Genomic DNA, 26653 nt, shown 5'->3' with positions numbered 1-26653 from the left:
TTCTGGGAGGAAAAAATATATTGGGGATTAGACTCAAGATGTCAGAATGTTAGGAATTTCATTAAAACAGCCATACTGCGAAAGTACCTACATGGGAAACTTATTTTGTAACTTTCTCATTTTCTTCCTCCAGATGTGAATCAAACCAAACAGAGTAAGATACTGTTTTTATATACACTAAAGCCTTTAATTACATTAATTATGGTTTTTGTTATCTTTTGTTTTATTTTTGCATCTTTCCAGTATTCAGACGTTATTCTAGGATTGTGAAATATATTTAGATATGTATATTGAAACATAGCTTATGTGACAGCAATGAAATAAAATGACAGAATTCTAAGTGTCACTCTCTAGCCTCCTTAATTCTGTTTAAACAATACTCTTAATCATTTGTGTGCAAGAAGACAGTCCTGTAAGTGGTCGCTTCTCCTTTTTGCATTAAAACGTGACACAATATTTTTGTATATGGGATTCTTATACTTTAGTATTCAACATTTTAGTAGTGAGTTCTGTATGCTCCCACATGCAATGAACTCTGTAAACAAAGGACAATTCCTAGTAACATTTTAGATCAGTTTATAGCCTAACACCACTTTGGAATTAATTTCAAGAGTATATGAAAAATTTATTCCTCTTTCTTTCTTTCACTCAGTATGTTGAAAGATGACTTAAAACTCAGCAGCAGTGAAGACAGTGATGGTGAACAGGTATATACCATAAATACTAAAGTTTTAGAGAAGTTCGGCAGGCCCAACTGAAGTGTTCGATACAAAATTTCTATTTTAAAAACCTGCAGTGCTTGGCTGGTTGCAAATTGAACATTTGTCAGTAAGCATTAATTAAAAAGCAAGATTTTTCAAAGTAATTTTAGTTACACTTTTTGGAATATATAATCACTATTTGTGGGAGTCCTTGTTTCCAGTTTTGCCGTTAGACTTTCAAATCTCACTGTGTAGCAGTTTCATATTGCTTTTTCCTCAACATAAAATGGAACAGAATGTACTCAAGAAGTATAAACTCTTAGTGACAAGACGACTTTTTCAGGATTGATTTTCCCCCACCCCTAACCCCATGTGGTGGCCTGCCATTTAAGGACAGCACATCTTCAAAATAATATGTGGCATACATTTCTCGACTCACCAGTAACTCAGGATTGGGATTGATGGTTGTGTCTAATGTATGTGAACACTCGCACCAAATTTCCTTTTTCTGTTACTACTTCTACAGTAGCATCTTCACCCTAGTTGGGAAAATTGATGCTGCCTTATTTGCTATTAACCCTCTGTAATACAAATTGTCCTATCTTTGGCACTGATCTTAGATAATTCTAAAAATAGTCCTTCGGGAACCTAGATGTTGGTGATTGCCTGTATTGCCATTTAATATCCCGGTTTCATTTTCTGTTGTAGTTTCCAATCCCAGTCTTTTTTTTTTTTTTAAAATCTGGATAATGCTGATGAGGCATTTTGCACAATCGCTGAGAGCACAGGAATAGGGCATTCCACTGCTGAATATCAGCCCCTTGGGCAATTGAGGAATAACACTGATAGATCCAAGTTGTGACCAGTCCTCACACAGAAGGTGAATGACACAGGGCGATGAGTAGAGAGGAATTGGAACTCTCAAATCCATAGTAGAATGTGTAGGACTCTTTGACTTTGCCATTTGTTTGCTGTGTGGACATGGCCAAATAATTTAATCTGTCTGTTTCCCGCTCTGAGGATATGCAATTTTGTTAACTAGTCCAGTGTGTTCAGATGAGAGATGCTGTATATGCTAAAAAGCAACAAAGAATCCTGTAGCACCTTATAGACTAACAGATGTATTGGAGCATAAGCTTTCATGCTAAGTATGTTCATGTTGGTGATGAGGAAGGAGTATTAGACATTCTATTTTTGTTTTCGTCTCCATGCAGTGCGCAATACATAATATAATTTATGAACGCTTCTTCCTCACCCTAGTTTTATTTTATTTTTTTTTTTTTTAATTACAGGATTCTGATAAGATAGTGCCAAGGAGTACACCTGGAAGGTAGGAATTCATAGCCGATTTTTAGCAGTTCACAGCAAATGAAGTAACAACACTTGAGCAGATGAATTTTCCTAATTTGATCTCACTGCTCTAAAAATCCATGTCTTACACTGTAGACTTGTGGCTTGTGCTAACCCAAGAAGTGATTAGAATTTGATCATTGGTTAAACAGCTTTTCTCCTCCCACATGTAGATACTTAACAGCTTGAAAAATAAAGCAGTAATTGTTTCTATAAGTAATTATCATTTCCCAGTCTCTTTGCTATACTCAATTATGTAGAATTTTGTGTTAGATAATTAAGTCAGAACCTGTTTAATTTTCTGTTGCAAATAAAAATTGTGAAACTTGTATGTCTGTCTTAGTCTTGATTATTTTATCTTTTTGTCTTTCCCCAGTAATTCTGAACCTTCACAACATAATAGTGAAGGAGCAGATAATTCTAGGGATGACTCAAGCAGCCATAGTGGATCTGAAAGCAGTTCTGGATCTGACTCTGAAAGTGAAAGTAGTTCCAGTGACAGTGAGGCTAATGAGCCATCCCAGAGTGCATCTCCAGAGGTAAGATTTGATATCTGGTTTGAGCTATAATCCATCTACAATAATCCCTGAGTACCATGATCTTCGCATCAATCTTGACAGTTAAGAACAGAACGATAGTTTGAGAAGATGCTAAATAAAGTGCAAAATTGACACACATTTTGGAATTATTTTTAGCAGCAGTTTATCGGACATGCTAAATGAACTGTTTAAAAAAACACATTTAGCACTTTACTTTGACATGTACTTCATGCCACTTGGCTCTGAAAGCTTGGGAGACAGACATGCTCGTACAGTAATACTACAACAATGAAAAAAGTAGTTTAAAGCATGATATGCACTAACAGTCATTCATGTAACTAATGATATGACACAACGTTTTGGGTCACACCATAATGCTGTGCTTGGGCCAACAGCATCTGCTGTGGCTCTTCTCATCCTCTGCCAGCAATCCATTTGTCACTGCTCTATGTAATCAGCCTTTCTTCACAGTGAAGGTATAAGAGCTGTGGCTTGCACACTGTATTTCAACACATTATACTTGGTTCATTAGCACCATCAGCTTTCTGCATAGCTGTTACCTTGGCGTACAGCACAATGTTGCAGCCCTTGGAGGGAAACGGGGGAAGAAAATACAGTGTTTAGTACTCCTCCCTCTTTTTTTTTTTTAGCCTGAGCCGCCACCAACAAACAAATGGCAACTTGACAACTGGTTGAACAAAGTGAATCCACATAAAGTGTCACCAGCTTCTTCTGTGGACAGTAATATCCCATCTTCACAAGGCTACAAAAAAGATGGCCGAGATCAGAGCTCTGGGAATGGGTATACAGATCAAAGTGGGTCTAAGGAATCCATTTCCTCCACTCCTGGGCGAGATTCCAAAACCACCCAAAAAGGATCAGAGAGCAGTCGTGGCAGGCAGAAGTCACCTGCACAGAGTGATAGCACGATACAGAGGAGGACTGTTGGTAAAAAGCAGCCCAAGAAGGCAGACAAGACAGCTATTGAAGAGCCCAGAGGAGGGCTTAAAATAGAAAGTGAGACCCCAGTAGACATTGCAACAAGTATGCCCTCAAACAGGCATAAGGCAGCCACAAAGGGCTCTAGAAAACCCAACATAAAGAAGGAGCCCAAATCTTCCCCTCGGCCTACAGCAGAGAAAAAGAAATATAAGGCTTCAAGCAAACCTTCCCAGAAATCCAGGGAATTCATAGAAACAGATACTTCCTCCTCTGATTCTGATGAAAATGAGAGCCTGCCTCCTTCATCACAAACCCCCAAATACTCTGAGAGCAATAGGACTCCTGTTAAATCTTCCATGGAGGAGGATGACAGCTTTTTTCGGCAAAGGATGTTCTCTCCTATGGAAGAGAAGGAACTTCTTTCACCACTCAGTGATCCAGATGAACGGTATCCACTTATTGTGAAGATCGACCTGAGCCTCTTATCAAGAATACCAGGGAAGCCTTACAAAGATGCAGACCCACCCAAAGTGGAGAAGAAAAATGTGCCAGAGAAGCATACAAGAGAGTCCCAAAAACCAGCCTCAGACAAAAATTCCACCAAGGGCAAAAGGAAGCATAAGGTAAGTGATCAGTTGAAAACTTATCTAGTCTCAGTCTCTTTATGCCTTACTGCTGAGGTGAGATGGATAGCCCAGTGGCAAAGAGAGAGTGCTCAGTCTTTGGGACGACTCAAGCCAATTAAGAAGTGTTACTGTTTCTTTTGAAGGGAATCTGTCTAGGCTTCAGGCTTCCTTGGACTTTCGGGGCAGGGGGGGGGGAGAATTGGTGTGTTTGTGAGAGCTTGGTAGGCACTGTAACTCCCATTGTCATGATGAAATTTGTGCTGGGAGATTCAGACTGTTGTGGGATCATTTGGGTACTGAGTTGGGTAAATAGCCTTTTCTTAGTGACACCAGCACTGGCTCTAATGTTTCAATCAGCAGAGTGCCAAAAACTCTATTATGCTGGCCTTTGCCTGGTAATTTTTTCAATTATTAAGAAAATGCAGGGTTGCTTGGTAGAAGAGTGGACTGAATGATCTATTGGGTTTTCATCCATGTGTGACTCCTGCAATTCTGTGAAATCATCCATGGCTTTGGGGAATAAGAAGCTCTGATTTGGAGCCGTAAGGGTATGTCTACACTGCAGTTAAACACCAGCGGCTACCCTGTGTCTGCTGATTCAGGCTCGTAGGGCTCAGGCTATGGGTCTGTTTAACTATGGTGTTAGACGTTCAAGCTCAGGCTGGAGCCTTGGCTCTGTTACCCTCCCTCTTCACGGAGTCCCAGAGGGTGTCTTTGCCTCTTCCCTCCCCTACACTTTTAGGGCATTTCCACCACTCTTGGCTGCAGCCATAACATCCACACTTTCATTTTTAGCATGCTAGTTCGAGTTGAGCTAGCATGAGTCTTTCTGCCCAGGCTGGGAAGCTTACTCTCATCTACAATATAGACCTATTCTTAACTGTTCCTGGCCTAGGCCCTGCTTAAGGAATGTGCCTGCTCCAACCTCTCTCCTATTTCTTTGTGTCAGCCTCAGGGCAAGCTGATCACTTACACCTCCTTTCTGCCAGGGGTATCTTTTAACAAGTCAGGGCCTCTTGATATTTAGCAAATACCAACAATAGCCCCATTGTTCTCTTTACTGCTCTGAAGGTATGTACCTGCAGTTTTCTATCTTATCTCTGGTCTGACTCAGCTCTTGAATTCAAGTGGACAGCAATAGAAAATTGAAAAAGGAAATAGTCAAACATAATGTAAAAATAATGCAGATATCTCCCAATTTGCCACAATATCAAAGGGGCACTGGTGGTTTAAATGCTGCTGCAAGCTCCCTTCCAAACAGTTGCCTCAACTGTGCCAGCTTCCCTGCTGAGCAACCAAGAAGTGATCTCCAGTCACTCTTGGAGTGAGAAGCAGTATGGTCTGGTGAACTTGACATGACTGAAAACAAGTGGATTCCTCCATTCTTAACCCAGCTCAGATTACTTCTTTGCCCTGTGCCAAGTAATGAAAGTAAGGTGGAAAGGTATCTTACCTGAAAAATGAGGATAATACCTACCTTACAAGGATGTTTGTTGTTTGTATAGCACTACTATACAAGTTCTAGCACTCACTTGAATGCACTCAGTCTCTAGTAGCGTCAAACCTAATGGCCCCCCTCTTATTTAGCCAGTTGTTCCTTGCAAAACAATATAACAAAAATGGTGGCTGTTATGGACAGAAACCAGCATAAAGAGCTGTGCTTCTACATCGGGAACAGAAGGCTTTGGGGAGACCAATTCAACTTGGGCTGTATCTCAAAGAATCATCTCACTAATCATCTTCAAAGTCCTGAGACCATACCTATGCCTAGTGGTGCAGTCATGGTGGACATGAATGTTTCTGAGGCAAGTGGGAGAGGCAAACTATTTTTCAGGCCTACCTCAAAATACTGAGGCAGGCTGTAAAAGAAATTCTGCAACAATCACTTTAGAAATCCAACAGCTGACAAATGTCAGTTGCTTACATGTTTTTTTATCTTTGGGTACTGGGTTGTAGCCCAAGAGCATTCTATTACTGCATTGCATTACAGTAAGATTTGTTTATTAGACCGTAGTCTTGAGCTGAGTTGCTCATTAGAATTATTATTTTACACTTGTTTTTCTGCTACTACTGCTTATGATAGATTTGAAGATCAATGAAAATGTGTAGGCAGTTTAGAAATTCACATTCAAAACCTTTTGCTTTTTACAGTCCACTATTTTATAAAGCATCAACTCTTATCAAAAGTAATACACCTCTGCCTCGATATAATGCTGTCCTCGGGAGCCAAAAATCTTACTGCCTTATAGGTGAAACCGCATTATATCAAACTTGCTTTGATCCACCGGAGTGCGCAGCCCCCCTCCCCGAGCCCTGCTTTACTGCTTTATATCCGAATTCATGTTATATCGGGTCGCGTTATATCGGGGTAGAAATGTATTGACAAATGTTGAATGAAGCTTTTTTTAAGTGTTTTGGCTACTTTAATTCCCTGTGGTCTGGCAAAAACAAAATTAATTTCCTACTCTTATTGGGAGACCTCCATATATCAGCATAATGAGGTGTAGATTGTCTTAACCTAGTTGATTCCAGCCAGATGTGTTGTTACATTTTAAGTAGTTCAGTAATTTCAGAAGCCACATTTCAGTCCTGCTTGTACTGGTAGATCATTTGACATTCACTACATACTGCTGCCTTCTGTTTGGGACAAGTAATTCCATTGTCAACTATCTTAAGGCATGGGCTAGATCCCACCAGGGAGTGATTTTTCAGATATGCTGTAGTGCTATTGTTCCATATGTTGTAAAAGGTTTGCCAAATTGTCTTGACAAATGTAAAACATTATGAGGGATAGTTAACCTGTAAATATCAAACTTTGTCCTGATAGCTCTCTTGTGCTTGCTTTCTTCAGAATGATGATGAAAACAGAGCTGGTGAAGGCAAGAAAACTAAACTGGAAGAAAAGTCTTCGTCAGGCCACAAGGCCTCCGGCAATAGAGAGTAAGTGCAGTGGGAAAATTGGCTGTTTTTTTTAAATCTGTAAGGCTTAGCATACATTAAGGGGAAGATTGGCACCCAACACCCTATATGCACTTACAAATCTCCCCCTAAATACCTGCTTGCCACCACTTACAAAGGAAAAAATCAGTTGCAGCTCACTGTTCATGGGGCGAGATTTCATGTGCACCCAGTCTTCAGACTCTGCCCTTTTACCTTGACTTTGGGGTTTTCACAGTAACTAATCAGAATGCAGGTACTTCCCAGAACCAGGCATACTGGGGCATGGTTCACTCCTAACAAAGAACAGTTGGTTTATTTAATAAAATCATTATTACAAAATAGTTTGTTCAAAGGTCATTTACCTTTGATAACGGGGTTGGAATAGGCTGGGTTTATTTCCTTCTGGGACTAATTTTTACCTTAACACAGGGCAGTGTTTAAAAATAGGTGAGCTGCATAACACTAACATAGGTAAGATTCAGCCAATCTGCACTTCACCTAACCACATGCACAAATTAATCCACTCCTTGCAAAATGGGTGATTTAATTCTCCATTCAGCAGATGTGGAAACTGCAGATTTCAATTTTTTTTCCCCCAACTTATGCAGCAAGCCATTGATTAGTCAGGATTAGAACTCAGGTCCCTTGACTTCTACTCCCATCCTTCAACTATTGGATCATTTTTAAAAACACACTGCATTTTTTAAAAAAATTGGCTGCATTTATATTTGTGATTATCATAGATTAGAACTAACCTTCAACTGGCAAAATATAAGCCTTCCAATGTTATCCACGCATACAATTAATTTTGCAATGAGTCAGGGTGCAAATTAGCAAGGTTCCTAGTGTATTTTTAATCAATGGCAAATTTGTTCATTTTTGTGGATTTTCTTTTTCTTAAAAAATGTGTTACTTCAGATTATACAATAAAAATATATAACTGTGCACTCGACCACATATTCCACTGTAATGAATAATCTGAAGAAACCTGTTTGGTCGCTGTGAATTACCGCAGTGTAACAGAGAGACAAGGTAGGTCAGGTAATACCTTTGATTGGACCATTAAAAGATATTAGACCTTGTGTCTCTAATATACTGGGACCAACACAGTACAATAATACTGCATACCACAGGGTAACACTCAGTTTCATTGTGTTCAGTTATGAATATTAAGATTTTTCAGAGCCTCTGTAAAACTGATTTGCAGATTCCTCTGCTGGGGCTCTTAAGTTTATTCTTACTCTATTTGTTTTCTGTCAGCAAAGAACCAAATGTTCTTTAGATTAATAGTATGAAAAGTGTTTAATTGTTCTTTGAACAATTCATTACTGTGCAAATAGCTGTCCAAATGCCTTATCTTCCCAGCTGAAAGATGGGTTAGCAAGCATGAGGCTTGCCATTGATTGCCAACAGTAATCCTTGAACAGTCAAGATGAGGACGTGATACATATGTACTGGATGGCTGAATTAAGGGTAGCTTTCCCTTTTGATTGGGCAAATAGAATACATGCCTATACCATCTCTTAGTCTAGACATTCAGAACAAAGTCTCCACCTTAACAGTGCTATGGACAGGTTGGCACAAACATTGGCATTAACTTTTCAGATTGTAAATGGTTTGGTTTGGTTTTTGTTTTGTTAAACAAAAGTGGTTTTCTGGCTAGAACAGGGGTAGGCAACCTATGGCACGCGTACCGATTTTCAGTGGCACTCACACTGCTCAGGTCCTGGCCATTGGTCCAGGGGGCTCTGCATTTAATTTAATTTTAAATGAAGCTTCTTAAACATTTTAAAACCTTATTAACTTTTCACACAACAATATTTAGTTATATATTAGATTTAGAGAGAGACCTTCTAAAAACGTTAAAATGTATTACTGGCACGCGAAACCTTAAATTAGAGTGAATAAATGAAGACTCGGCACACCACTTCCGAAAGGTTGCTGATCCCTGGGCTAGAATCTGCTGCTTTTTCAAATCAGAACAAGATCAAATGGTAAAAACAAGCTCAATCTGGTTTGCCCAAAAGCCAATTATTAAAAATGAGGTGAAAAGTAAATAGCCCCATATACAGTCATGTTAGGTCAAAATAATTCTTGTTACTGTATCTAGAAATAAGCTGTACTTATTCATTTCATGCAGGTCTTCAAAGCAGAGTGCAGGTAAAGAGAAGGATCTGCTCCCTTCTCCTGTGGCCCCTGTCCTTCAGAAAGATCCCAAGCAAGATCATGGGTCCCGCAAGAGAACAGTCAGTCAATCTTCTTCCTTAAAATCAAGCAGCAACAGTAATAAGGAGAGTAGCAGCAGCAGTAAAAGTAACTCATCTGCCAAACAAAAAAAGACTGAAGGGAAGGCTTCTAGCAGTGCCAGGGAAGTCAAGGTAAGGAGTTTATTTTTGTAAATGCTTTCCTCTAATATTCATTGTTTCTGTGTGCATTCTGACATGTCAATGTGTAATCCAAGCAATAATTTGTCAGGCTTTGACTTTAAGCTTAAATGTAATTTAGTTTTTAAAGGTGTTTACTCCCTGTGGTAGAGCACAAGTAATTGGGTCATAAGGAAGCCTGTAAATGGAAAACAACTCAGTAGCTATTCATTAGAATCATAATATCCTGGGGGTAGGTTGGTACAAATGTGATTAGTGTTCTTCTAACTAGAGTGGTTGCTTATTAATCATTTAATATGATTCCAGTGACATTTTTCAGAGTTTTTAATAGGAGATTAAAATAGGAGAACAATACATTATTTTATATACAATTAAATAATTGAGCCGTTTGTGATTTTAGCAGATTGTACTGCTAGCCTGACTATAAAGGAAAAGACAGTTCAATCCTCTTCTTCCCTCTTTCCCCCCACCCGAGGTGTGTTTCAGGATAGGACCCTTCACAGGGCTACTGCTGACTTGCCTTGGCTGTCAGACCAGGTGGATGTAATTAGCTGCTGTCAGGAGAATAAAAAGGTTTATGTTTGAGTTGGGGAAGAAAATGGGGTGGTACAGAAGATTTTGAAAATTAAAATCTCTAGAAACTAACAGGTTGTGAGGAGTTCACACTAAATGTGTTCTTGTGGCATTACTCTGTGTGTGTGTTTGTGGAGAGGGGAATTAGGGAGCCTGCCTGCTCACACCTATATAAATGGATACTATTGGGTGGTGCATAACATCTGAGCATGTCTGATAAAACATGGCATTAAACCTAGCTGTATGATAAGCTGTTCTCAGTGACTGCTGTACTATCAAATGGCAAGAACGTAATATTTCAATGTGAAATGTGACTATAATTCACAAGGTCTGGATTGTATTATTGTGTGTTGGTGCCATCTGGTCTTGAGGCCTCTGCAGCAAACAGAAGCTCAAAGTCTAATGAGGCATTAGGGATATAATTGGTATGTTGCAGTACTTGGCAAATCTTTATAAATTGCTAACTTCAGTAATGTCTGAAGAAAAGGTTTGAAGCAAAGTCAGAGGAACTAATCATGACAGCCAAGTGTACAGATTGAAATAACAAATAGACAAGAACTGAGAAAAATGTGACTTAGTGGTCAAGAATAGCAAACAAGTGAAATACCTAAACTAGGATTGCAGACATCCACCTCAGATACTGACTTCATCAGATTTTGTAAGGCAGGCAGGGTTGGTCTAGTCAGTGCATGTATGGGAGACTTCCAAGGAGCCTGTAGGTCCCTCAGGGGATTGTATTATAGATTCACTGGCATCTTTTTTTTTCCCTGCATTAGCACTGAACCAAGTCTGGCCATTTTTTTTTTAATTTGGGTAATTAGTATCTCCTTATAGTTTAATTTGGTTTTAATTCTTGTCTTAAGTTAGCATAGTCTTATCCTGTGCCACTGAAAATTTGCTACAGCTGGCTGTATTTCTGTTCTGTAGTGACTGCATTTTGGTGGTGGATGAAGGGAATTATATGTTGCTGGTTGTTTGTTTTTTTTGTTTTGTTTTTGTTTTTTGTTTTTTTTGAAGCGGTCAAAAGTTTTTCACCAACAGAAGTTGGTCAAATAAAAGATATTACCGTGCCCACCTTGTGTCTCACTTACTATGTCACGTTGAGCTGAAGTTGTATGATTTGGGAGGCAGGAGCCATGTCTCTTTGGAAGGTTCCTTGCACATTTTGGATTCTTGAAAAATAGAATGATCACTCCACTTCAGAAATATTAAAGCAAAAATCATGCTACAGAGTTGATTCTTCTAAAAGGAATAGAAAAGCAGAAAATACATGCAGCACCTCTCCTAGGCGGACAGTAAAATAAATGAATGTTAGCCATTACTAAGTTGAGGAGGAGAATTCAGTTGTGCCTGGAAACCTTTTATCAAATTCGTTCTAGCAGAGATCCCTTTGGTTCATCAGAGAGGGGGGCTTGTAAGGGAGCTGGTTATGGTTCCTTGATCCTTGGTCTGGCTCTACCTCCAGCATATATTGGAGCACCAATGAAGAGAGAAGCCTTTGAAAGTTATGAAGTGTAAGTAGTAAATGTGAATGGCAATTAACCTGCTGCAAAACTGACCTAGTTTGCATTTAAGGAGAGTGAGACCATCAGGAGGAACTTAAGAAATGAACAATCATCTCTTTTTAAAATAGATTTCTAACTGCTTTTATAATTACTAATTGTGGCAATTTATTTCTTCTCAGGAAAAGGTTCTAAACAGTTCATCAAACTGCCCTCCTGCATCTATCCCAGCTACAGACAGCTCAAAGTCCCGAAGAGCAAAGCTTGTCTTTGATGACAGGTGAGAGCAGTGAGAGGTGCCAGCACATTACATTTCCTCTTCCCTAAACAGGGCACTAATTTCAGTGTGTAACTTGTAAAATGTATAGTAGCTTTCTATATATAGGAGATGTTCTTTGCCATGCATGCACAGTATTATTCTGTGGAGATCTGCATGCTGTTTGTGTAATTGTATGCCTGCCTGACACATGTATCGCTAATTTGGCCAACGTCTCAGCCTCCTTTGCACATTTGTACTCAGCCTGAAACAAGCGAGCAGTGGATTTTGACAGTATGTGATTGTCCTGTGTCCATTTTTAAGAAATACTAGTCTCCCTTTCTGCAGACTCACTTCACACCTCACCAGTCCAGTCTGCTTGTCCTCTTTGGGATGAATTGGCACCCCCCCCCCCATCCCCCAAGTCAGTGACTGCTGTCAGTCATGGAGAGGATCCTCTGCCTCTGGAATTGCTGATTCACAAAAGTGGGATCATGGAATCATTTGGTCCTGTGTTATCAAAGTTATCAAAAAGTTAACAAATTTTGGAGAATGTGAATCAGTAAAATATATTCCTGAATTCACATCAAGATTATCCATTCATGCAATATTTCATGCAAATACTTGGGTGTTATTTACAGGAGCTTGGTTCTAGTTTTATCAGCTACTTCAAGGTTGATTTAAAATAATTGCTTTTTGGATTAAATACTTTTAGGGGCCAACATAAAGGACCATACGCAAACAACCTGATTATGGGAGTGGTTTGCTTTTCTTCTACTACATATTCCCAGACAAAATCAAGTTATGATGGAATTAAAGTTCTGAGCACATATCTGTAGTTAAAGGGAAGTTGTAGTTATCCACAAGCCAAATATGTTAAAGCCAGGAAATTGAGAGTTAAGGATAAACTTAAAAGAAATCCAAATATATTAAGGTACGGAAATGTATAATTAGGGCACCTGGGTGGCTTTGTCTATGCCCTGCAGTGACACCATGCACTAACCATATAATTATAATTAGATGTTTTTAGTATTTGTGGTTTTAGATTACAGTAAACTGATTTTTAAAGATGTTAGTTTTTTCCTTTTATAGTGTCAACTAGTGCCTCTCTAAGAGGAGGATATGATTCACTTTTAAATGAACTGTGATAAAATGCTGACTTTAAATGAAATCGGGTGTGCCCAGTACTTCGTATTGTGGTGAAATAGGGGAATGATTAACTCCAACTATTTGTATGTTTGGAAAAATCATGTTCAGATTTTAGACAGTGACCTTGTAAATACAGCATTTAATACAGTAAAATAGAAGATGAAAGATCTCTTGTAGTTACTCTTTTTGGAGCAGAGGTGAGCAAATCTGGCTCACGGGATGTTCTGCCCAGCCTTCCTCCTGGGCTGGGAGGCTAGCCGCCAACCCCTCCCCTGCAGTCTCAGCTCGCCCTGCCACTGGTGCAGTGCTCTGGGTCGTGGGCTGTGAGCTCCTGGGGCAGCACAGCTGCAGAGACCGGCCTTACTTGGTGCTCTGTGCTGTGTGGTGCGTGGCTGGCTCCAGCTGGGTGGCGTGGCTGCCTGGCCTGGTGCAGCTGGGTGGCGTGGTAAGGGGACGGGGAGTGGGAGAATGGGGTTGGATAGAGGACAGGGGAATTCTGGGGGTGGTCAGGGGCTGGGAGTGTGGATAGAGGTGGTAGAAGTCAGAGGGCGGGGAGCATGGGGGTGGGGTTTCTGCAAGTGGTCAGTTACAAAGCTTGACACACAGAAAGGGATTCAATTTTCATCTTATTAAACTCATAATTTTTTTTTTATGTTGCAGGATATACTCGGCTGATCATTATTTACAGGAAGCAAAGAAGTTAAAGCACAATGCAGATGCATTGGTAAGTAGTGTAGAACGGATAAATGAAATTGTTTTTAATTGTTTACTTTATTAATGTAACTTCTGTTCACCATTCACTACACTTGCCTACATTGTAACTTCTGTTCACTGTTTGCCATATTGTAATTCAAACCCCATTTTAAAACGCTCACTCCATTTTGTAAAAGCTTCCTCCAACCTTCATTTTTGCAAACCCTGCTGTAATCCTATTAGTTTAGTTTAGATGTGTGAATGATGGAATCAACCTCCAGCCCCAGTCTGTCCTGATGAAATAAAATTCAAACCCCAACGTCTGAAGATGCAGACAGGAGCCCTAACAAAGTAAGAAGTGTCCACCCTAAAAAGAAATGGTACAATAGAAGGAAGATCAAAGCCAGGTCCGAGGCTAAAAGTCACGCCTGCAATTGACGGGTGATCAAACCCAGATCAAACCCAGAGGCAGCGAGACACAGCAAGACCTATAGACTCTGGATTCAAACTAAATCCTACGAAAAGGATGGGTGAGATGGGAGACTTTGGAGGGGTAACATTCTGCTGCCAACACAGAAGGACATCGGTGCAGGCCCAACAGAGACCCAGCTCGGCCTTGTGCCTGGCTTTCCTGCCACAAGCTACGAACCCAAGTTGCAAAATCAAGCCAAGAACTTAAGCTATCTTCAGGACTGGTAACTATGCAGCAGCTGCAGAACATCTGAGAGTGTGTGTGTGTGTAGGTATTAGGCATAGTGTGTGTGTGTGTGTGTAAGGATTAAGATATTAGTTATTGATCATAAATCAAATTATCATCATAATAAATGTGGCATCTTTGTCTTGCCCCTTGAAAAGATCCGGTGTAGTTTTGTCTGTACAACAATAGAACCCAAAACATCTATCTGGTGGTTGCACATAATGTTAGGTTGGTTTAACTCTTCTGAACCTGTACTCTTCTCTAGTACTGTAATTCTCTCTCACTTCTCTTTTTGTTTTTAACGTTTCATTCTCTTCAGTCTGACAGGTTTGAGAAAGCTGTTTTCTATCTTGATGCTGTAGTGTCTTTCATCGAATGTGGGAATGCATTGGAGAAAAATGCTCAGGAATCCAAGTCCCCGTTCCCTATGTATTCAGAAACTGTGGAATTAATCAAGTAAGCTTTATAAAGCAAGTAAAGTGGAGCCTAGTGGTCAGACCCTAGGAACTGGGAGCAAGTGACCAGATTCTATCCTTGATTTTGCCACCAATATTTGCATTTGCTCATCTGTAAAAATTTACCCACCTTATCCATATTTTGAGGCTTCATGTTGTTGTTTTGTAAAAGGACTTTAAATCCTTTCATCTAAGGGTCTTAATGTTAGTGCAAATTGTAATATAAAAACAAAAAACATTCCAAAACTTTCCTCATCCTGACTTTTGAGTAAACCATCTTTGGATCTCTGGTAAAATGAGAGGGCAGCTGGAACTAAGCCTTAATAGTTTTCTTAAAAGAATATTGAATGAGAAATGGCAACTGAGAAATGACAACATCATGTATTATTTTATTTGTCATTTACTTGATGTCTTTGTTTGCAGATACACTATGAAACTGAAAAATTATTTGGCACCAGATGCTACAGCTGCAGATAAAAGGCTAGCAGTGCTTTGGTACGTACATTTTGGTTTAAGAAAACATCTTGAGTCATGTTAGTGAGTGCACCATGTCCAAAGGTTACGCACAGTGGTATTTTTAACTATTGCTTTTTTAACTGAATTGTAAATTCAGTACTCCAAGATATTTGAAGTTTTCATTGAACCTTAGAATGGGGGATGTGGGGGATTCTGAGGGGGATGTGGGGGATTCTGAGGGGTGCAGCTGGGGCCCACGACAGCCCCCACTGGAGGTGGGGAGGGAACACTACCCAGCTCTGCTGCTGGCCCCAGCTGCTGGCCACAAAGCCTGGCCGAGGCTCCACTCCCACCTCCGCCCCCAGCTGTGGCCCCTTTACCCTGTCCATGTCCCTCCCTGGCTCTCAGAGCCAGAGCCTCACTCCTGGCTTCGGCTCCAGGGGCCGAGGGCATGCAGATGGGGTAAGGGAAGGCACAAGGTAAAAAGTTTGGGAAACACTGCCTTAGGTAGTTAGATCCAGCATAAGGTCTCCCTTTCATATCTGTTGTTAACGTTCCTGTGTATTTGAATATTGAGGGAATAAAAAGGAGGCATTTAAGACCAAAAAATATATATATATTTACTTTTAGTTTTAGGACTGAAGTGGTATGAATAGTGCCAAGAATCTGTTCTTGTTTCTCACTTATAAACTTAGTGAAAGGTGAGCAGTCAGCTAATGCTTTTGATAGGAGTCTGATTTCCTTGTGATGTCTGGTCCATCTATGGCAGTAGTCCCCAAGCTGTTGGGTGCACTCTCCTAGTGGGGCATGGAGGAAAGCTTGAGGTGGCACAGTGGGGTCTGGGCTAGCCCCAGCAGGGGCCTGGGAGGGAGTGCTGCCCAGCTCTGTTCCAGCTCCGCTCCTGGCCCAGCTGCAGCTTAAGCCCCAGCCTCGGTCCCCTTACCCCTGCCTGTGTCCCCGGGAGCCACAGCCCTGCTCCCAACTGTGGCTCCTGGGTTAAGGGGCGTTACATGAAAAGACTGATCTGTAGATATAACAAGCTTAATGGTTAAAACAGACAGTTTTTGGACTACTTATTATGTGCTTGTGAATTTTTGAGTAGTTAGACTACGTTACTAAAGCTGCAGCATCAGTGTGTCTGTAGCTCTGCTTTCATGCTCATGCGTATGCGGATGTGGAATTTTCCTGTTATGAGAAATTGACAGTGTTGCTGTCAAGTTAAATGTATATTTCTCTACCATTGTATCTCTGTTCTGAGAAGCTAAATATTCCATAAAGCATAGTGATTGCATTAAATTTACTGATTCTTCTGGAAACAAGAATATCAACATTTATTGCTTAAAAGATAGAGGTGCTATAGCACAGATTTGAGCCTCTGCCTTGCAAAGGTGGCTCTGACATTGAACTGCACTCTGACCCTTAGGGTTGAAAGAAGCAGCAGCAGAAGACTAGGGGAGCCCAAACATCTTCCCATCGTGTCCACCTACTGATTAGTCAGCTTGGGGTATATGTCAAAGAATCACCTTGCTAACACTCCAAATTCTTCAGGCTGCTGAGTACAGAGGGGACAGGAATCAGTTTGGTGTTGTGTGGGGGTGGGGGGAGGAATGTGATGTCAGACTCTGCATGTTGTATCAGCACATCCTGGTGTAATGGGCTTCATTTATTTTTTAATTTCTTTCATTTATTTGCTAGTCTAGGAGATGATTTAGGGTTGTAGTCTCAACTTAGTGAGCAGGACTCTGGTTATGTAAGTAAAGACAATGAAGATTGTGTATCTAAAGTCTGGTGCTCAAGCTTAGACTATCTTTAGTTTCTCTGACAAATGAAACATTGTTACTATTGATGGCAAAACTACAACTCCATACCTCAGAGCATATGTTGAAAAACACACAACTGCTAGCTGTTTACTGCATTATTGACCCTTGTAAGCACACACTCATTATAAATGTGTTGCCATTTTTCTTTGCCTAGTCTTCGGTGCCAGTCCCTGTTATATCTAAGGCTTTTCAAGCTGAAGAAGGAGAGTGCATTGAAATACTCTAAAACACTGACAGAACATCTAAAGGTAAAAAGTTCCTATATTACTGAGAGTCCTTTTAAAAAAAAAAAGAGAAATCAGGAGAGTACCTTGGAATTTCCTTTTTCTTTTTTTTTCTAACATGTGTACTTTGATATGCCCCATCTGAAAATGTGGCTGTTAAAGTAAACTCATGTTCAATGTTTTAGAACTCTATTTTTTTGTTACTGCAGCATGACCACAGTGTTGTCATAACCCTACTGGTCTTAGCATAGTACTTTTCCATTTATAATAATTTCAGCTAGCTTTTGTCTGCTTTAAAGAATAAACAATTCAGCAGATTTCAGAGAGGATAAAAAGTACCTCTTCCTGGCTACAGACATTACAAAGTTGAACCTTCACTTTCATGTATGATCTTAAGGGAATTCTGTTTCCAGTGGTACATTTTATGACTGCAGCTGTCCGTTTGCAGAAGTTGGTGTCTGAATAAATAAATTTTAGCTCATCTAACAGCTTTACCAAAGTTCCAAAGGCAGTGCTCTTAGCCAGCTTGCCTGAACTCTCATATGCTCCCATGAGACTTTCTAGAATTTTCAGTAAAAATCTGTTTTAAATCTGATCTGGTTTAAATCTACTACCAGAGGCTGAAAAAAAAATCTTCCTTTTACTCACTTATTTGAATCTAAGTTGTTTCAGATGAGGTACTCAGTCAGGATATTTAAAACTTGGGTGAGCTTGCTTAATCTGAATTTAGGCTGGGATTTTCCAAGGAGCCGATAGGAATTAGGCATCTTATTTGGAAGCTTGTAGTCTTCTTTGGAAATCCTAGCTTTCAATAGAGGAGAAGAGCATGTTAATATAATTTGTAGCTTTTGAGGCAAGTCTAATTGCTCAGTGCCAGTGTTAACAGCTTTCACATTGCTATTAGAAGGAGAAGATTGGAAAAAATATGAAACTTGCCACCAGAGGCAATAGTCAAGCGGTCAGTGGAAGGAATTAAGTTAGGAGACCTGAGTTCTAATCCCAGTTATTTTGCTGGCTTGCTATGTACCATAGACAGATCAGGTAAATTCTTGGTGCCTTAGTTTGTCAGCAGTAAAATGGGATATTTTGTCCAAATTTGAAGTGCTTTGATTCTCCCATACTGGTTCAGACTTTTGGTTATCACAAAGAAATGTATTCATTTGTAAAACCTGTTTTAATAAGCAATTAACATACCCTTGGAAATCACTCTACAAACTTATTTTTCCCCAAACAGAATTCCTATAATAACTCTCAAGCACCGTCACCTGGCATGGGAAGGTAAGCAGCTTTGTAACTTGTACATTTTAACCACTTTGTCTTCTTGATTTAGACATTTTTAAATCTTGTGGGGGAGAGGGAATGGAATAAAATAATCTGCAGGAGTTGAATTCAATGATTATTAAACTAGCTAGATATTTCCTATATCTTAATTTATGTATAATAAGGTATCTATGTAAGGTTTATAAAGTCACTGTTTACTCATGTTATATAATTTTATCTGAAGTCTCATTAGCCAATTGTACTGTTGCAAGGATCCAGGCTTCAGCTGTGTGTCAGATAAACTGTTAAATGTGTTCATTTAATTGTTCAGATAAATATTTTAAAATACTGCTGTCCTTGAAAGCACTCCAAGCATGATTTTAAATAGATCTCTACTGCAGTAAGGAATTATGCCCTCCTGTGTAGAATTAATACACAACTCTAATTTCAATGGGTTCTTTTCAGATACACCCCTTCCTTCCCTCCCAGTATTAAGAGGACAATAGACTTCCTTAAATGCCTGGAACCATTTGAGCTTGAAACAATATATTCAAAACATAACTCCATAGGAGAACATAGGGAGCAATTTACTTGTACTGTTTAAACCCTCAGAATAGTATTTTGATGTATTTCTGTTCTGTATAGTCAGAGAACATATACATCTGAAGTAACCTACTAAAACTTAGATTTTCAAATTTAATAGGTTGAGAAATTTCAACATGTATGGCAATATAGCCCTTTCATATGGTTCTGATTTTGTACAGAGGTTTCTTTTAAGTGTACTCCTTAAAACTTAAATTTATTAAACATTCCTCTATAAAAATGATTAAATTAAATGGTGAGGAAATTTGGTCATAAGATTAAACCACAGAACTCGAAGCCTGGGATGCTGTTCCCAGGTCTGACGCATACTTCATATGACCTTGGGCAAGTCACTTAAACTTCTTGGTTTCTTTACTCAAATGTAAGTAAAGAGAGATCCCAAGATGGAAGGGCCCTATAGAAGTACAAACTATTATAATTCCAGATGAATAAATTATGCAGCTTGATGTGTCAGAATACACACACATTTTGTATTTTAAAAATCATGCTTTTTTTAAACTAGCAAACCTGTTGGTATGCCATCTCCGGTCTCTCCGAAGCTGTCTCCAGGAAATTCAGGGAATTACTCTTCGGGGGCAACCAACCCTTCAGGGAGCAGTTCTTCTGTTACTATTCCACAGAGAATCCACCAGATGGCAGCCAGCTATGTCCAGGTTACATCCAACTTTCTCTATGCCACTGAAATTTGGGACCAAGCTGAACAACTTTCTAAAGAGCAAAGAGGTAAGACTTGGCAGAATCTGATTGAAAATCAAATGTGTTGAATTGTGCCATAAATGCTAATAGATCTTTCATATTGAGAGAATCCACTAATAGTACACCAGGTATGTTTTGTCAGTTGTTTTGCTGTATGGAAAGACAGATAATTATTGCATTAGAATGTCAGTAATATCTCAGACTTCTCCTATGATCTTGATTCTGAATGAATAAATAAGCCCCACACTAGCAATATATAGCCAGATATAATTTTGGGGACTTGATATAACTTATAGTTTGCAATGATGGACTCAGATTTCCATTTCTAAAAATTTATTTAAGTATGCAAATTTCTTTGAGCGGGAACTCACCACTTCTGAGAGTTCAACTTCAGTGCAAATCCTTTTCCACTTGTTCCTATCAATCATTTTATTGCAGAAATGTTTAGGTTTCTATTGGAAATAGTCTTTTATCCCTGTACCATTTTCACCTCCTTCCACCTCTTCTCTCTCCTCTGGTGTCATCTGTGAGAGATGTGTAGTATTTGTTAGTATGTCATAGGTGAATTCCTCCTTAGCACCACATTCTACAAAGGGAAGTCAATGTGAGAGTGTATGTAAAGAGTTTTTTTTTTGTTTTCTTGTGTCATTCTAGAGTTCTTTGCTGAACTGGATAAAGTTATGGGTCCTCTGATCTTTAATTCAAGCATCATGACAGACCTAGTGCGTTACACCCGACAGGGATTACATTGGTTGCGTCTGGATGCTAAGTGATATCTTGAACTGAAGGAATCAAAAGTAGAACACACTTTTCTTGCTGCCTCTGATTTTCTCCACAACACTGTGTCATGTCAATAAGGAAGACTGCCATAACACATTGCTTAGTTGACACTAAAAGCAAGGAATGCTTTCACGTCTCCCATCTTCTTCTGTGTGTTTAACCCCAAACCACATCATGTTAATGGACTTTTTCAGTATTCTCATTTTTAAGTTATTTAAATATTTTAAAATTGGCTACATATTAAGATATGGCTTCTCTGCCCTGTAGTGGGATTGGAATTCCAGTCAATAATACATAACTAATCAGTTTTAAATCCTATTTATTTTCATTTGTTTTTTAAAAATTTTTACGAAGCCCAGTTATGGGCTCTTTTAAGACTTAGCTATTTCTTCCTATAAACTTACCCTATCAAGTACTTAGCAGAGATTAAATGTAGACACTTTATTTAAGTACTGCGTGAGCTTGTTACTCTGTAATGTCTTGTGGTGGTAGAGCTTGTAAAACAAAATAAGGGTTGATAGGTTCTAAAGTGTAGGGACACCAAGTTTTTCATGCCTAATGCCGATGACTCAAATCTTAAATAAGTACAGTTTTTTTATTACAGAATTTGTACTAAATTTTAAGAAAAGTTCCAGAGATATTCTTCTACACATTAAGATATTTCATTTAAATGAAAATATAAGAGATGTATATGGAAAGAGATTTAGTTATGTCTAACTTGGGTTGTTTTTTTTTTCAAGACAATTTCAGAAAACTTGATTAACACTATAGCAAACACAAAACATTACAGTAAACTTTGCATTTAATGCAATATGGAAGTGGTGTGAGAATGAGCTTCAGTCTCTGATAGGTGCATACTGGAAACGTTTCATAAATGGACAATCTTGTGCTTTTTTAATCTCTCTTCATTTAAAATAGGTTTTGTCTCCTTGTTTGTCATTATTTGACCCTTACTGAAACAGCCAACTTAACAGTTGAAAGAACAGATAAATAATTCCTATTAGAGCTGTTTGTATCATTTCCATTGACTGGGAAACCAAAAATCATAAAAAGCGATCTAAGATTATCTTTTCCTTTTGGGTCTGCTAATTGATGGACACTATCACGTGATAATGGCCATTGTGGGGTGCAGAGCACATCTTTCACAGTGATATTGTGAAACTGTTCTGATATAGAATTTATTTAAAACGTCTGTTTACCCCCATGTTCATGGAGGCCCCTGTTAATGTTAGATGTTTTAGAGGAGCAGAATATTCACTTTAGAAGTATGTTGGTGCAACAAGAATCCTGCATTGAGTTCCAAGTGGCTGCTTTTAAGAAGTTGTAATCCAAAGTACCTTTCCACATAAGGTTATTATCTGAGGAAAAGGTTAAAAATTATATTCCTTTCAATATTGCTTAGTGCCCCTATCATGTCTGGTGTGCCTTATGCCTTACTTTTAGATGAAGAATTTATGAACTGTTTACAAGATGAAGTTTTACAGCAGGACCATGTATACTGTATGGAGTTGGTCTTCTGCAGTACTTTTGGTAAAATTCCATTTCTTTTTCATCAGTCCTAGAGTGTGTCATAGAAACTGACTTCCTGTTACAGTGGTCTCCTTTTAAAGAGTCAAACTCTGAACCCATTAGAGTGGTATTGTGGAATGCTGCTTTGTTTTTATCTCCCATTGCCCCCCCTTATCCTGTACCAGATGTGAATGTGCATGTTCAGGAAAATTATTGCACTAAATTTGTGTGTCGTTGTAGTTAAGTGCCAAAATGGTGGCAACCTCAAAAGAAGGAATAGAATTCTACGCTATTTAGTACTGCAGTATGTCCTATGGGCTTTAAGAGTTAAGAAGTTTTGCAAGTTAGTAACTTCACTAAACTGTAGCTGCATATTCATAGAGCTTCCTTTGTGTTCCAACATTATTTGTACTTCCAGAAACGTTTGCTACATGCAAATAGAGACAGTTAATCAACCTATAACTTTCCCCATTATATTCAGCCTACATTCAGGTCTGTTTGATAACCTTGTTTATTTGAATCACTATGTAAGTTAGTTTCTCTGTGTTTGGTGTTAGAGATGGAACTTTCTCTACTGTCAAACTTTGTATCTTGGTTAATGGGACACTGTCAACTATTTTTCCTTTAATACTCTAAAGTGCCTAGCACACTTTTGATGCTATATAAAAATACCTTCATAGAAGCTGCATTGTTTGTATTTTATTTTTTTGTATAGGGCTGCAGTAGCCAGCATGGCTGTTTCTAGCTTGCTCCGTTATGTGCACCGTTACCATTGCTGTATGGGAATATTGTTTTTTTTCTTAACTAGAATCTCACCAGTATCTTTGGGTGGTACATTTTTCAAGAGACCAGTTTAGTGTATCCTTCAGTTTCAGACCAATGGATTCTAAATGTCTAAAAAATCTAGAAGACTCTTTACAGTCTCTCAAAATGGGGACCTGAACTGACAGAGTCCTGCCTCAATAGTATACATTCTGGTGAAATCCTTCTGGAATATTGTCCCAGGTTTTTATCTATGTAAGACACATATATGCAATGGTCTTGTTAAAAACAAACTCACTCCTCCCTCAACTTAGGCCATTTCAAATGGATTAAACTCAGTTTGACAATTCCAAAAGCATATCTAACTTGAGATTTACCCATTGCTTCAGAGAGAGAATTTTATTTTGCCTGATAGAGTAGTTAAAACAAAGTGAAAACAGTTCATAAGCATCCATCTCTCTGCCAAAATGCAAGCTAACAAAACCTGTTCTTTTTTAACCTTTAAATGCAATGTGGGAAATACATGTCATTTGAGTGCTAATGCAAGTTGCACTAGTGTTTTACCATGAGGGAATCCTTAACTCCTGGTACTAAGGGTTCCCTGTATGATTATATTTTTAACACATATCAGTGTTGTAGTTTTTATTCATCCCTCCACATTCTTCCCTCCCCCCCCAGTGGTGAACCTTTTTTTAAAATAAAAAAAGGTTTACTAATCAGACTAGGCTTGCTCAGACATGAACATTATTTTGAATTTGCTGTCAAATTTTCAGGTTCCGAAATGACAAGTTGCATCATTTATAATTTATAAATGAGCCTTCAGGACACCGGAACAAAATAGCCTATGAGTTATTTTGATTTGAAATATTAACCGTAAAACAGAGCACATTGGAAGGCTCTTTATTTGTCTTTTGACGGCAGTATGCAATTTGGTGTGTGTGTGTGTGTGTGTAGACCTCAGTCTGTCCAAAGTATGTTATACTTGTTTTTAGATTATAGTGCAACTGATTATATTGATAATTATTTATTAAACTGAGTGCTGAATCACCATCTTACTGGTGAGGAATCTTGATATTATACAGGAGTGCAATGTATATTCTTTTAGATTGCTGAGGCTTGATTGCTGTGATTTAAAAAAAAAAAAAAAAGACACCCTAAAATGTATTTATGAATGACCCCAACATATAGAGTCAGTACTTTATGAATATAATTTTGTACTTGCCTGGGGCAAGTGAAATAAATCTTTAGGCATGCAACTGTGTAGTTTGCCAAACTAGTAGAAAAGAGACTACCTTTGCTTTATTTAATATGTTGTTTACCTAGCAGAAAAATTTACTGTCATTGTAGTGTTTATATTAAAACAGTTACAAAAGGGCCTGAGCAAGTCAAGTTTGAACTAATTTACCCATTGGGGAGCAAGTAACTTCCAAATCATTGGTTAGCGCCCTAACAAATATTTCATAAATATTTAGGTTGAGGATTGAATTACTTTAGGTCTAGTGAATCAGTATTATGGAAAGCTGTACGTTTCCAACAACAAATCTTAGATATCTTTAAACAAAGAGTAGCCAAAGCTTTTGCTAGCCAATTCTGTTAGACAAACAGACTATTCTAAGAGGACTGATTGATGGAAGTATCATGTTGTCAAATCGCGTTATTTTTGAAGGAGTTTTGTCTGTGATGCCATTTAAACATAGCAGTGTTAAGAGGAAAGAGCAGGGGTAGCTATACAAATAAAACTATATTCTTGTCTCATTGTGAGGATGCTAGAGCAACGAGCCTGGCCAGTTCATAGAACAGTCTTTGAGAATGACAGCATTAGCTCTTTCTCTATTTCAATATTCAGCTGAGATTAAATTGAATATACTATGTTGAGCAGCAAAGAGTCCTGTGGCACCTTATAGGCTAACAGACGTTTTGGAGCACGAGCGTTTGTGGGTGAATACCAACTTCGAAGTGGGTATTCACCCACGAAAGCTCATGCTCCAAAATGTCTGTTAGTCTATAAGGTGCCACAGGACTCTGCTGCTTTTACAGATCTAGACTAACACGGCTACCCCTCTGATACTATGTTGAGCAGTTTGAAGTGCTGCTCCAGGATAGTTTATATAGGCTATCCTCATGTAAACTTTTTTTACCTGCTTTAATTCCATCTGGAAACTTAACAGAAATGCATCCATTCCAATAGATGTAACTCCGTATTTATTAATGGAGTCCATACTGGCAAATTGGAATGAAATGTTCCCCGTCTTGAATATTTTAGGTACAACCTTAGGAAATCATGCAGTTATGTACGCAAGAATTGTAGCCCGTATTTGCTGGCTGCATTGGCATTAAATATCTGAAAGTTCAACTACAAGGACCAGACATGACTTTTTTTCAAGCACAGTTACTGACGTTTGTATTTTGTCCCCCCTTTTAAATGGTTTGAAGAAATGTTGTATATGGAGGATAAAGTGCTTATATATTTATTAAAGATCCTTTATCTTATTTGAAATTTATTATTATTTGGTGAAGAAGGGTTGTGTTTTCTTTTGAGGAGGGTTGGGTAGGGCAGGGGAAGGTAACTTTTAACCTATCACTTCAAAGCCCTTGTTAATCATGCAGAAAGGTACTGTTAATGACGGGATGTCTCTATCCTATGCTTTGTACATGACAAGTCCATGTTTTACATTTTGTTTCTAGGCATCGGTCTTCAACCAAAACTTACAAAAACATAAAAAAACTGTGATTTTATTTGTTGCAATACATTTGAAATTTCAAAGGGTACTTTGAGGCTCAAAATTATGATTTCTAAGTCAGTATGTGCATTTCACGTAATAAAGCTGTTAATGGTGAGCAAAGTATTATATACTAACTAGATTTTTCCACATCTGTATAGTATATTCTATGTATTTTGTGGTATTGAGATTATAGAAAGTTTAGTGTCTGAAACATGCGTTTAATGTGTATTTTTAAACAAATTTATGGCAATTAAAATATTTGGAGAAAAGGGTATCACATTTCAATTTGTAAAGATCTTTTTAACTACTGTGTCATTAAAATGCTTTGTACAAATGCAAAACTGTAACTGGAGAAACTAAGTTTAATAAATATCAAATAGATTTTCTGTATCAAACTTTATAAACCGCGTGCTTGTATCTTGTGTAGGGTTCCTCCTCAGTGGGGGTCCATCTTCCAACTCAGTTCTTCTGGGTCCTCGTGCCCACTCAGTATCTAACTGTGCCAGGCACGACGAGGGAGAAGAGTATCTATTATGCAGGTGGCACCTAGACTTATTTTGATATTTCACTTGATTGTTTGTTTCTTTTAGCCCTGTTGATCAGCATGCGAAGGTGATGGTCCCAGAAATACTTAATTAAGCTGATCAAACCTGAAATAGTTATTAAGTTAAACTTGTTCTTTCTTGAGTTTGAGCAGTTTGGCAGCAATAGATTTGTTTCTTCCAAATACCATTGGAAACACTGGAATATTGAAGGAATTTGCTATTTTGGGGCTCTTGTTTAATAAGACTGCTCACTCTGTTCCCTTTCTCAGAAGGGCTGCTTGCCCGAGAACTGCTGGCTGGTATCAGTGGGAGGAGAGATGATTGGTTTATGCACTCACCCGGCCAAAGGGTAAAATGTCTATAGTCCTGCTGCAAATACACACTCTTTCGGGAGTGCCTCCCCAGATTGCACTCCCCCACTGTGACTTTGTTCATTGGACACAAGCCAGAGCAAGTCTATTTGCTAAA

The 26653-nt window shown here is 38.7% G+C and overlaps 1 protein-coding gene across 4 annotated transcripts in view; it reads left to right on the top strand.

Moving 5' to 3' along the window:
- AFF4 (AF4/FMR2 family member 4) overlaps positions 1 to 24093 on the top strand; it is a 79804-nt gene extending 55711 nt beyond the window's left edge. For all 4 annotated transcript variants that reach the window (XM_030574123.1, XM_030574124.1, XM_030574122.1 and 1 more), the window contains 15 exons: positions 134 to 154; positions 653 to 707; positions 1994 to 2031; positions 2428 to 2590; positions 3241 to 4155; positions 7010 to 7098; positions 9239 to 9476; positions 11740 to 11837; positions 13623 to 13686; positions 14672 to 14808; positions 15231 to 15302; positions 17238 to 17331; positions 18542 to 18585; positions 19673 to 19893; positions 20521 to 24093. In XM_030574123.1, coding sequence (XP_030429983.1) covers positions 134 to 154; positions 653 to 707; positions 1994 to 2031; positions 2428 to 2590; positions 3241 to 4155; positions 7010 to 7098; positions 9239 to 9476; positions 11740 to 11837; positions 13623 to 13686; positions 14672 to 14808; positions 15231 to 15302; positions 17238 to 17331; positions 18542 to 18585; positions 19673 to 19893; positions 20521 to 20639 — 2368 coding nt within the window. In that variant the 3' untranslated portion in view covers positions 20640 to 24093. The remainder of the gene's footprint in view (positions 1 to 133; positions 155 to 652; positions 708 to 1993; positions 2032 to 2427; positions 2591 to 3240; positions 4156 to 7009; positions 7099 to 9238; positions 9477 to 11739; positions 11838 to 13622; positions 13687 to 14671; positions 14809 to 15230; positions 15303 to 17237; positions 17332 to 18541; positions 18586 to 19672; positions 19894 to 20520) is intronic.
- The last annotated feature ends 2560 nt before the right edge of the window (positions 24094 to 26653 follow it).

This window comes from Gopherus evgoodei, chromosome 8 (assembly GCF_007399415.2).
Source record: "Gopherus evgoodei ecotype Sinaloan lineage chromosome 8, rGopEvg1_v1.p, whole genome shotgun sequence".
NCBI lineage: Eukaryota > Metazoa > Chordata > Testudines > Testudinidae > Gopherus > Gopherus evgoodei.
Note: the sequence above shows the minus strand (reverse complement) of the source record. Positions and strands in the feature narration are given on the sequence as shown.